Here is a 12,763-nt window from a genome sequence, read left to right as displayed (position 1 = left end):
AATGTATACTTACAAATACTGTACGGACACATGCAAACAGCTCACACAACCTTTTAAAACAACCCTTACCAATGTATCCATTATGTAATTTTAATATGCTTTCTGACATCCCATCGATTGCATTGGCTCGCTTATGCCTGTCACAATAATTATAAACTTATCGTTGATATATAAAAATGGACACAATAGTTTTTTTCTGGACTCAATATATTGTCGTTTACATGCTTGATCTTTTCTGCTTTTTTGTGTTGTGTTTTAAGGAATGCTGCAAATGTTTGACGGACAGTACAAATTGCCAAAAAACCCCTGTTTTTCCCAAGCAGCCATTCCAGCTGTTTATGTTATTTTAATAATAAAATAACATAATACATAATGATTATCTCATTGCAATGTTTTGTTAACAGAGCCGGAAAGTCTATTTTATTATCATGTTTTATTTATCTAGGATATTTTAATATTTCTTTTCCAAATTTCAATTACAATGTTTAATATTCTTGAGATTTAAAATTTCGTTGCTGTGGAAAAGGATGTACTTATTATGCTCTAATATCTTTATAAAACTAAAACAACATTGATACAACGATACTAACGTTTATTGTGATCGTTTCCGGGAAATATATCGTCCTAAAAAATGTGTTATCGTGACAGTCTTTATAGATAATATTTATAGGCAACGCCACCTGAAGTGAAGTTAAATAAAAGTGGGATGGTTCATTATTACTGCTTCTATCCACCTGTAAAGACATGCAGTCTGTTATGTTGAACACCACAGGATGTACTCCACACTGTACAGAATCACAGACACAGAACAAGGCCACTAAAATGCTGTTTCCTACTGATTCACACAAGTTTACTGCTGACAGTGAGGGCAGGTGTCATCAGGGTTACTAAAAGAGACAGAAAAAACAAGGTTCAAGGCACTTTTCAGTGGAAATAATTGTCTCTAAACCCTGATAAATTAATGAATAATCAGGAGACTTTGCTGCCGACGAGAGAGAAAAGGGACCAGGAGGGAGAAACGTAGTGTTTTAGTGAATCCAGTTTGGCCCCAGTGATCCTCAGTGCACTCCATCTAATATTGAAGAATGTTCCAGATTAGAAAGCTGACAGCAGCTAACTGACCAGCTGCAGTAACCCCTCCCCTCCGCCGTCACAGCCAATGGAGCAGCGTAGATTAATGACCCCCTCAGACCCCGGGCCAATCACCAAACTCGGCTCTCATCTCCAGCAAGCGATGCCCTTGAGCAAACCCATACACGCTCATTCAACCAGGGACACACACACACACACACACACACACACACACACACACACACACACACAGCTACACTCACCACTTAATTCAGCCTCCTCAGAGGGCAGCGGGCCGCTCAGTGCTGATGTTTATGGTTTCTCTGAACCTGCAAATCACCGTGGTTACGGCTGGGTGGATTTATGACCACGGCCCTGTCTACCAGCCCTTAGACAAACCATGGATCACCCACACACACCCACAAAGTCACACACATAAGGATATTAAGGATGATGCACATGCTCACCCTGCATAAAGCTTCTCTTGTTGTTGTTTTTTTGTTGCTCTCTGTCATATGTAAAGTGTGTGTGTGTGTGTGTGTGTGTGTGTGTGTGAGTCTGAGCGTTTGTGTGTGAGTCTGAGCGTGAGTGTGTGTGTGTGTGTGTGTGTGTGTGTGTGTGTGAGTCTGAACGTGTGTGTTTGTGTGTGTGTGTGAGTCTGAGCGTGTGTGTATAAACCATTCAAACACTTTAAACCTTAGATGGGAAATGTGAACAGTTTACTGCTGTATTGATGTCATACAGTGCCATATTGTATATTGCAATGCAATCTGGGAGAAAAAAATGTGATTACAGCACTTTTTTACTGTTAATTAATTTAGTGTAAATTTACACTGAAAAGTTTGACAATGCAGTGTGAATATTCAGCAAATTCCTGAAAAAACTGAGCAGTATTGTGTTGTAAATGTATTAATACAGTTATATACTGCAAATGTATTTCTTGTTGTGCAGTGAATTTCTAAAATACAGCAAAAACTGACAGTGCACGGTCAGATGAAAAGCTGATAAATATTCCGCTTCTTTTTTTTAGGCAAAAAATCTTTGGATTGCATTGGCTTTTACAAGGAAGTGGTCCGTTTAATGTTGACTGACATGAGGATGTCTCGTCTCTGAAGCACCAGAGGCTTTAAGGTGTAACATACAGTGATGATGGAGAGGATCCGTCCAGGATTTTGCAGTTTATTTGGTCAATCCTGCAGCCAAAAAGGGTTATGTTTTTCAGCGGGTCAACTCTATCATCAGTTTCACAGCTCTATAAGAGACTGAGTTTAAAGGGGATCTGCGTTTGTGACAGTGTTGCTGCATTGTGGATGGTTTGCACCAGGAAAAAACAAACAGCATTTTCATCATTTTTTTTCTCTCTCACCTGTATCCATTTTGTTTTTTGATGACTCATCATGACCTTGGCTGCACTTAGCGGGAGGAGAGGCACAGTCGGGGAAGTGTCAGTAACAATCACGCAGTGAATGCCTGCCGATTCAGACCATGTGTGGGCTGACACCGTCCAATTTGACTCATAAAAGAAGGGGAAAAAAAGAAAATCCACCATTTTTCTCCCTGTAATTGCAGTGTGTATTATGTTATTCTACTTAAGCATCAGATTTCTGCATGAGAAACAGAGGCTGTTTCCTTTTTACATATTAGACATCTCCCCCATCCTGTGACCAGCAATGATCTTTATGAGGTGATACTGGTTTATCATGTAACATACTGTTTTTTGCATCAGGCAGCCATGGTCATCGGGCCAGAGCTGCAATCTGTGGGGTCTTAAAAAGTCTTAAAATGCCTAAAATCCAATAATTTGAGTTTAAGGCCTTAAAATGTCTAAAATTTTCTTAAAATGTCATAAAATGTCTTAAATACGATTTTTTTAAGGTCTTAAATTGAAACCAGCTGGTGTGCTGTACGTGCGCCGTGGTGTGTTACACACTGCACCTTCAGCAAGAAAAAATAGTAATTCCGGGCTTCCGATTTTCCTTCTCTCTGCTCTTAAAAAAGTCTTAATCTCTTAAATTTGACTTGCTGAGACCTGCGGAGACCCTGTGCAATAACTGTGTTAGTTCCTGTTTCCTTCCCTATAAATTTCAACATAATCTGCTCTCATAAGTTTATTTACTGATAGGATGATTCTGCAGCTCCCATGCTATAGAAGGACATCAGTTGATGTGTTGTGAGCGTGTCTTGGAATTAAGAGCACATTACCTCTAAATGGAGGCAAAGGAAGTTAATTGGTTGGCTATAATTAAAGACAAGACTGGCAGAGACATCCACCATCTGTGCCTGCAGCTCAAATTTTGTGCTTCCCTAAATGACAAATGTGAAGACATTTTCAGAACAGAAAAGGGAGTCAGAAGTCAAAACTATATCTGGTCTTTGGGCACATTATGTTTTTGTTATATACTATTTAGGAAAAAACAGTCCCATGTCCCTCAAAACTTAATATAGTTTGGAAATTGGATGTATCTCAGGAACTGATACAGGACTTGGTATCAATGAACTCATAACAAGTTGATTATCAAAGATTATGCACACACATGCAGTGTCAAAAATATTTCATATCAGTGCTTCCTGCAGGATTTTGTAAGGGGGGGGGGAGAAAAATTTGTATAATGCATCAGTCTCATGCACTTTGAGAGCTAAATGAGAGCAAACACCTCACATAATATTATTAACAGTCGAGATACCACATTATAGAATCGTTGTTATCCTACTGTGTCATTTTTAATTGCTGCTCCACGAGGACATGGAGTAGCCAGTTTGGAAAAATAGCTGGCTTAGGGTTTTATTTTGGCAATCTTCTGTTAAATTCTGTGGTCGATTCTGTTAACACCCTGTGCACTTATTCTGAAAGCTGCATGCGTTTAGCAACAGGAAGTTACTCAAAACAGTTAGTCACAGTTTAGTGTGATTAAAACAACTTTAATTATTAGTTAATGTTAGCTCGCGGCTACCGAATGGCGTATGCAGCAGTGTGTTTGGATCTGACCGCCCGGACAGGTTCATAGTATTTAGTTCGGCGTACACACACATACGGAGTGATCATGTGGGGGCGGGACTGATACAGGCAGTGTGAGAATGCGCGTGCATGTCTCGGAGGAGTGCGGAGAGGTGGAGTTGGGGTATTGACTGACTGACAGGTGACAGACACTCAACACAACGCCAAATAACTTTTTATTATGAATTGTGTTAAAATACTTTCAGTAGCTTGAAATGTTTGTGCAGGACAGATGAGAGTCTGGCGGGCCACCAGAGTCTAGGTAATTAATGGGAAACCCTGAATATGGAAGTCTAGAAGATATTTGTTCTCATTTTTCAAAAATCCTGACTTAAGTATTGATAATAGTTTGATCAAAAAATGTCGCACTCTTCGGTACTTGCCCAAAATATGTTTGTACAAAATTTCAAGACATTAAACCAGTCAGAACAAATGTTGTGGCCTTTTCCCTTATCATTCTAAAGCTGTAGTGGTGCTCCCACCATGTCTCCATCTGCCCTTAAAGTGCACTCTACACACCTAGACACACAACCACAGAGACATGAAAATATTCCCCAGGAGTCTGTTGAAGACAGGGGCTGCCTTTTGAACAGCAGTGAAGCTCTTATTTGTAAATGTTGTTTGTCTGTGGCGTCAGTGTGTTCACAGGAGGAGGTTTTCACTATCTGCAGTCACGTAGATTATTTCTGAGTACATTTTATTTGTGTCAAAAATGAAGAAGCTGCTTGCCGCACACCAAATAACTCAACTTTTTCAGCGAACCACTTCTTCACTTTAGATTCTTTTTGCATTGCCTTTGCCTGACCGGCTCTGGAACTGAATTATATTACTGTGAGGAGGACAGAAATGTGCTGCTGCTCGCATGAATTTGTGTATATAGAAATTTATTCTGCGTGCAACCATATTATGCATGTGGGTTTGTGAGCATACTCATATCTGCTTTTTCTCTGTGTATGCTATCGTGTGTTTGTGTATGAGAAAGGCCGTTATCTTTGACTTTCGTATATATCATCAGCATTGCATCAGCGGAGCAGCGGAGTGTTTCTCTTTTCCATCCTCTGTCTTGAGGAACAGGCAAGTGTGTGCCTGGAAAACCTTTGAGTTTTTCCTAAATACTTTCATTATGAAAGTCAATTTAGTCCTTAAACATGTCTTGATAGATGGACGTTTTTTCTTTATTTCCTCTAACTGGAACACATTAACCCCTAAATACCCCAAATTACAAACTTTCTCCAAACCCAGACCAGCTCCATGTGACTCCAGGTGTCCAAGTGTCGACATTATGTTTTTTATTTCTGTTGGATAGTCCGTCTGCTCATTTGTGTGTGGGTAATTCTACTAAACGCTGCAGCCAGGGCAGGATTAGCGCTGCGTTTCTGTCACTGACATGCTTCATTAGTAAAGATGAAGTCAGCCAAGCAGTCAGACACACTGACTGACAAAAAAATGCAGAGTGTGTTGTGAGATGTAAGGAGAGGCAGGTGGTGAATGTAGGGTTGAATAAGGTCATAGCATCTTTCAGTACTTAACACTAGGGTTCTAAAATTCCATTGTAATTAATGGGTATTTATTGTAATTAATGGGAATTTGTATTATGGGAATAAACAGGAATAAACAGGGAATTTACAAAATTGAATGTTGGCCCTAAAAGGGAACTTTAACATAATCTTGACTAAAACAACCAGATTTCATGCAAGTACAATCACATGCACACTGCTTACTTCAGGGCTGCTTAGGCCACGCCCCCTACAGAGGCCACGCCCCTACATGCACTGTGCATTCCTCCATCACATGTTCAATACATTGACATGCTGAATGGGACTTTTTTTGGAGGGGGGAGAAGCTCTTTTTGTCTAACATTTTGGGAATGAGACCTTTTTGGGCAGGTGTCATGGATGGAAAAATTGAATATCACCGTAGTAGACCTTTCCAATTACCCTAAATCAAGGAATAGTACAAAACTTTTCAACTGTAGAAAACACACACACACACACACACACACGCTTTTTTCATGTAAAATTAAAGGAGAAATACCATAATGTCACAAGGACACAATAACCCTACAAATAAAGGGACTATTCATTCTAAATTACAGTTTTTGATAATATTTATATTTAAATGTACACTAAAAAACTTTTGACGGTAAAGTTCTGGCCACCAGAGCTGCAGATATTTTACCGTAAATTAAACAAATTATTTTTTACAGTGTACTTACAAATACATCTGTTGAAATGATTCAAAAACATTTTCAATTATATTATTTTGCATAATGTCTGCTTATGACAAAACAAATTGTTTATATTTATGTTTGGATATGATACAGTTTGTTTAAATTACCTCCTAGTTAATTCCCATAAATTCCTGTACATTTCCATAATTCAGATTTGAAATATTGCCAAAATTTCCCAGCTTAACTTCCCATGGAATGTTTCTGGAAATTTACCAGAAATGTTCCACCCATTTGCAACCCTACTGCATACTAACTGTTTAATAAGCATTTTAATAATCTGCTCTCTGTATGTGTTCAGTCCGTGTGTGATAATTACCTAGAAGGTGAAAAAAATCTTTGGAGAATAAATTGTGAGTATTGCAGCTGGGGTTTGGGCCTTCAAGGCAGGATACCGAAAAGGAGAATGTAGGGAAAAGTAAAACTAGAAAGGCAGTGAAAAAGGCTTAGGTAGAGATGGAGAAAAGGAGAGCAGAAAATATGGGACACCAAGAAAGGGAGATAAGAAGCAGGGGGTTTCTTTTGGCAGAATTTAACTAAATGGCTCCTCCTGTAGAGGAAAGGAAAGACAGATGGAGAGTTAGAGTATCATTCATATAAAAACGCAACAGTGAAGAGAAATCAGAGGTGGAGAAGTCACATCCACTACAATTAAAGCTTAAGATTTCATTCTTACTACTTTACTGCATGAAAAGCACAAAGGGGAAAAAAAAGAAAAGTCCCAATAAGAAGAGTAAAAGGGTAAAGACATATTCAGTAGAAGGAAGGAATCAAATGCAAAGTGAAAGTGTTTTAAAGAGGACAAAGAGGAGAGACAGCTTGATGGAAGTTCTGACAATAGAGACAATAAATAAATGTAAGAAAGATAAATCTGAGAGTGCTTCTCTAATGGATGAAAGAAAATCATGAGCATCTTCACATCTGTTGTCGAGAGAGAGGAAGCTGAAGAGAAGGAGGTGGAGGGACAGATCTTTGGGACCCTACACTCTAAAAACTAACTCAGAGGGCCTGTTAACACCACTTGATTTTATACATGGATGCAAGTTAAAATTTGTAATTAGTTCATTTAAATAAACCTTCTAAGTTGCAAACTTTATTTTTTAAGTTGTGATCAAATAATAATGTTGGTAATTACATCAAATTAATTTTGTATATAATTTATACTCAAATTTCATTGTTGGTGGGTTTAAAACAAAATTCAAGTTGTTGTAACTTAAAAAACTTAGCTTGATAACTTAATTTTTCTCAACATTGACTTTACAAGTTTAAGTTCCCTCTCTTTTCCACACAACGTGCCCGGACTAGTTCTGAGTAGAGACGGTGTGTTAGGAGGCTGAACAACCTTGATAAAAGCAACATTTCATGGTGAGTAAAACTTAATTCTAATAGTTCTACTGAAGTATTGTGCTTTCATTCAGATAATAGCCTGTGTGCCCAGCAAGAGAGAGCTGTTGGGAAAAGGATTATTCACATTTAGTTCATTGCATGCGGTTGCTAGCTACATGCTAATGTTACCCATTGTCACAGCCACAATTTTAAAAAGAATTAAAAGAAATTGTTCATTCACATATATAGCTGTGTTGTTCCAAATTGTGGTTTGATGTTTCTGTGAGAGGAATCAAAGAAGTAAGCAAACTATTTATTTCATTTTGTCTGCCTGTTTAAAATATATTAAGAAATACTTTTTAGTCATGTGATTGCTGTTTAACCGTTTAACCACCAGCTACATTCTAATGTTACCCCACTGTCACAACCACAATTAATTTTTTGTTTTGTTTTTGTTGTATAGCTGTGTTGTTCCACTGAGGGCAAAGTGTTTCTGTGAGAGGAATCAAAGAGGTAAGCAAACTATTTCTTTTATTTTGTCTGCCTGTTTAAAATCTGGAGAAAGAGATTTTAGTCATGTGTTTGTAATAGCCATGTGACTGTAATGATGTAATCTTAAAATACTTTAGAAAATCTAATCAGATTTACATTTTGTAAAATTTCCCATTGTTTTCAAAGATGAGTTTTGAGTGCAAACTGTGTAAATTTGAAACCTCCACACAAACTGGGTTGCTACGGCACTACAGGTTACGTCATGGCCACGGTGGGGAACGTCTGCCATGTATTCACCAAGAGTGTTTTTGTTCATTTAAAACATGGGGTAGCCTTAGATCACATTTGTCAAGACAGCACTCTCATGAAGCTCAGCAAAGTGTCAGATCAGAAACTCTCTCCTTCACTTGTCAGTGTTGTAGCACTAGTGCAATATCAACAGAGAGAGAGCTCTTTGAGCACCTTGGTCGACATTTGAAAAAATTTGAGTCTGTGGTATGTGTGTTTAAAAACTGCCATTTTAGCACCAATGTTTATGGAACATTTGCCTCCCACAAAAGCAGAAAGCACACTCCTCACACACTGCAAGATTTTAAAGATGACGTGCTAAAGAAGTATGCATCTTCTTCAAATGCAGATGGCCACAGTGATATGGAGGTTCAAAATGTTGACATTTCTATGACTGATGATGGTGATGATGATATCAAAGAGCTACCAAACCTCCTTGAAAAAAGATTAGCATTGTTGTTTCTAAAACTGGAGAGCATATTTCATGTATCAAACAGGTGTATTGATGAAGTTATTGAAGAGTTACACTTTATCTCCCATTCAGCATCAGGTCCCATCATCAAAGACACTTTACAATCCTGTTTGGGGAAGCACAATTGTGATATTGATGAGGCTGTTGTGTCAGATATGGTGACAGAGCTTTGTGAAGCAAACCCCTTGAACTCTACTCTGAGTTGTAGTGGTCCACTTTCTTCTGCATACAAGAGAAGGGCATTTTTTAAGGAGCAGTTTGGTGTGGTTGAACCAGTAGAGTATGTACTCAGTAAGGAGGAAAACAGAACCTTCCAGTACATTCCTCTTCTCAAGTCAATGCTTCAGATTATGAACCAGAAAGAGATCCGTGATTTTATCGTCCATGATAGTGAAGCTCAAAGTAACAGTGACTCTCAGTTCAGGGCAATGTCTGATGGCAATTATTATAAAACAAATGAGTTGTTTTCTGCAGGACATCCTAGCATTGCTATCATTCTCTATGTAGATGACTTTGAGATCTGTAATCCCCTGGGTACGTCGAGAAAAAAACACAAAGTCACTGCTGTGTACTGGGTGTTGGCTGGTGTTCCTGCACTGCTCAGATCTTCACTGAGTTCCATCTTCCTAGCAATTCTCTGCAAGGCTGACGATGTGAAAAGATTTGGGTATAGTACTGTACTGGAGCCATTGCTAAAGGATCTTGTGAGCTTGGAAGAGGAGGGTTTGTATATCCCAGCATTAGGCAGAAAAGTCAAAGGAACGGTGTTCAGTGTTGTGGCAGATAACCTTGGGGCCCATGCGATGGGGGGGTTTGTTGAAAACTTCTCCGGTTCTTATGTGTGCAGATTCTGTCTGGGTGAACACTCACAGTTCCAGGTGAAAGAAGTGAGAACAGGGGCATTTCAAGTCAGAACCAAAGAACAACATGAAATGCATGTTCAAACTGTACAGGAAAATCCTGCACTGACACATGTCTGTGGAGTAAAAAGGCAGTGTGTACTTACAGAGAATCTGAAGTACTTCAGTGTTTTGTCAGGTTATCCACCTGATGTGTTACACGATTTATTTGAGGGCATAGTCCCTCGGGAAATGGCTTTGTGTCTTCAAGTGTTCATCAAGAGTAAATACATCACTCTTGAAGAACTCAACAAAAGCATAAAAACATTCCCCTACAAATGGTCGGATAAGACAGATGCTCCACAGCAGGTCCCTCTAAATTTTGCAGCTAAGAAAAGTGTCGGAGGGAACGCCCATGAGAACTGGTCATTGTTGCGATTCCTACCCCTCATAATTGGATCAAAAATACCTGAGGGTGAACCAGCTTGGGAAGTACTTCTGGTGCTGAAAGACATCGTCGAACTTGTTGTAAGTCATCTTCACACAGAAGAGAGCATATGTTACCTTGACAGTAAGATCTCTGAACACAAACATAGACTTCTCCAGGTTTTCCCCCAGGAAAAACTTATCCCCAAACACCACTACCTGGAGCATTACCCCCAACTGATCAGGGCTTATGGTCCACTTGTGTTCCTCTGGACTATGCGTTTTGAGGCTAAACATAGCCTTTTTAAGCGTATTGTCCGGCACAATCATAGCTTTCGAAACATTCTGCTATCAATGGCTAAGAAGCATCAGCTGATGATTGCATACAACCAACATGATCCCAGTGTTGTGAGACCTGTGTTGCAGGCCACACAACTGTCAACTGTAGATGTTGCTGTGCTAAGAGAAGACATCCAGAAAGCCCTACAAGATAAATTCCCAACTGAGATGCATATCCAAATAGCCAACAATGTGGTGTACAGTGGCACAAAGTATGCAGTTGGAATGGTTCTGGCTAATGGATCAACAGGTGGTCTCACAGATTTTGGAGAGTTAATCCAAATAGTTGTTGTGAAGGGCACACTTCTATTCATTGTGAAAAGCTTGATAGCTTGGTCGGTTGAACATCTCAGGAGCTTTATCCTTGAGAAAACAAGCACTGTGAAAGTGCTAGAGCCTACAGAGCTGTCCGACATGTTCCCATTAACACCTTATGTGCTTGGTGGAAAAAGCATTGTAACCCTGAAACGATACATATGTGTTCCATAACTAGTATATCCTTGACATGTCAAAGAACAACAGAAGTCATAGCTGAAATAAAAGAAGCCAGACATATTTACAGGGTTCTCTAATCTCTTTTGATGATGAGGTCTGAATTTACATTAAGATGTATCAAATAAAATAAAAAAGTAGTATGTAACTATGTTATTAGTGTTGATCTCTCAGTTAATGTTTGTGGTACATTTTTGTGAACAGGTTAACACTATTTACAACAAAAAAGTAGTTTTGGCCAAGCAGTGTTTAAAGCCAGCTCTGAGAGAAAACTGAATTCTTCACTGAATATTGTTGTTATTATACTAACTTAAACATTTTAAACATTTTTTGTGTTACAGATTCATCAATGTCACAGCCAGCCAATCTCAGAGTGATACTTTCAGACCATAATGTTCAGAAACTGACATTACCATCTGGAATCCCAGGAACAGTTGAAGAGCTTCATTCAATTGTCCAAGTTACATTTGGGATTCCTGGGGATTTCTGTCTACATTTCAAGGATGCTGACTTCGGAAACGAATTTTTCTCCTTGATTTCAACAACTTGCATCGTGGACAAGGACACTATCAAGGTCGTGTATATTGATGAACCTCCGACCGTAACTCTGACCTTAACAGATGTAGACAGCTCCTTTGCAAGTATTTCTGATTGTTCGCCTCTGCCTTCTGATGATGTCTGCTCATCTGCATCCTCCCATGACACGTTACCTGTTTCTCCAAGACCAATGACTGAAATCCCCGCCCAGCGGTCAAAGGGGTGGCCCGCAGAATTTCTAATCCCTCGTTTCTCTGCCAACACAGAGATTCTGCTTCAGTCAGGCAATGAAAAGTTCAGTTGTTCTGGGATTCTTTTTGGTACCAATGATCTCATCTCACTACTTCCAGACATTCTGGGAAATTTAGCTGAGGCCATATTTGAGTACACAGCTTATCCATCAAGTGCCAAACTAAGTCAAGTAGCAGAGGCCCTGGTCAAAAAACATCCCTGCCTCAAGGAGCCCGGGTCCTTCAATGGATGTTATGGATGGATCCAACGGCTCAAATATAAAATGAACAACTTCAGGTCCAAACTTCGTGGGACTGGCTGCCCAGAAATTGTGGTTAACTCACTGAAGAGGAAAGTGTCACATGAGCAGACTCCTGCGAAAAATGTTAAAAAGGCAAAAAAGGCTGAAGTAAATTACTTACCTCCTCACCCACAAGGTGAAACCAGTGAAAGTTTGGAGAAAGAGAGAGAGGAGCTATTGTCTGAAGTGATGAAAAAGGATAATGGTCAGGTGGTTGCTGGAAAAATGGCCAAGACATTCTCTCTTCGGAGGCAAGAAATCATATATGAGGCACCTGCAATCAGGGACTTCATGCAGCGCTGGCCTGCATTGTTTGATGCAACACAGGTAAACAAAAAAAAAAGTCAGTTAAAAGTTCTGTTACATTTATTCACTCACTCACCTCATTAATACTATTCGATATGCTGTAGCTAATTATGTGCTTCATGTTATGCTCCACAGATAAATGATGAGTTCAAAAGAATAACCACGGTAAACCTGGAAGCGACTTTCATGGCCAAACTGGACCAGTGCACCCAGAAACTAATGGATGTGGTTTCATCAAGAGGAGGAGCTTCAGGAGCAAGGATCAGGCAGATTAAGGACATGCTTCTTGAGGTATGGAAATTATTTAGAGTTTGCCTCTTTTTTAAATGCACTCTTGTAGATGATACTAATTTGAATACTATATCCTGACACCATTACCACCCTTTTTCATATAGCACAGCACAATTGAAATGAGGAGAGA

The 12,763-nt window shown here is 39.3% G+C and overlaps 1 protein-coding gene across 1 annotated transcript; it reads left to right on the top strand.

Moving 5' to 3' along the window:
* Nucleotides 1–8,069: 8,069 nt before the first annotated feature.
* LOC131970729 (uncharacterized) lies at nucleotides 8,070–12,485 on the top strand. The gene is made up of 3 exons (XM_059332149.1): nucleotides 8,070–8,132; nucleotides 11,309–12,172; nucleotides 12,478–12,485. The coding sequence occupies exons 2-3, from the start codon at nucleotides 11,317–11,319 to the stop codon at nucleotides 12,483–12,485; spliced, it is 864 nt and encodes a 287-aa protein (XP_059188132.1). The 5' UTR covers nucleotides 8,070–8,132; nucleotides 11,309–11,316.
* The last annotated feature ends 278 nt before the right edge of the window (nucleotides 12,486–12,763 follow it).

Source organism: Centropristis striata, chromosome 4, assembly GCF_030273125.1.
Source record: "Centropristis striata isolate RG_2023a ecotype Rhode Island chromosome 4, C.striata_1.0, whole genome shotgun sequence".
In the NCBI taxonomy this organism is placed as follows: Eukaryota; Metazoa; Chordata; class Actinopteri; order Perciformes; family Serranidae; genus Centropristis; species Centropristis striata.
The sequence above is the reverse complement of the archived record's forward strand: the minus strand, read 5'-3'. Positions and strand labels throughout refer to the sequence as shown.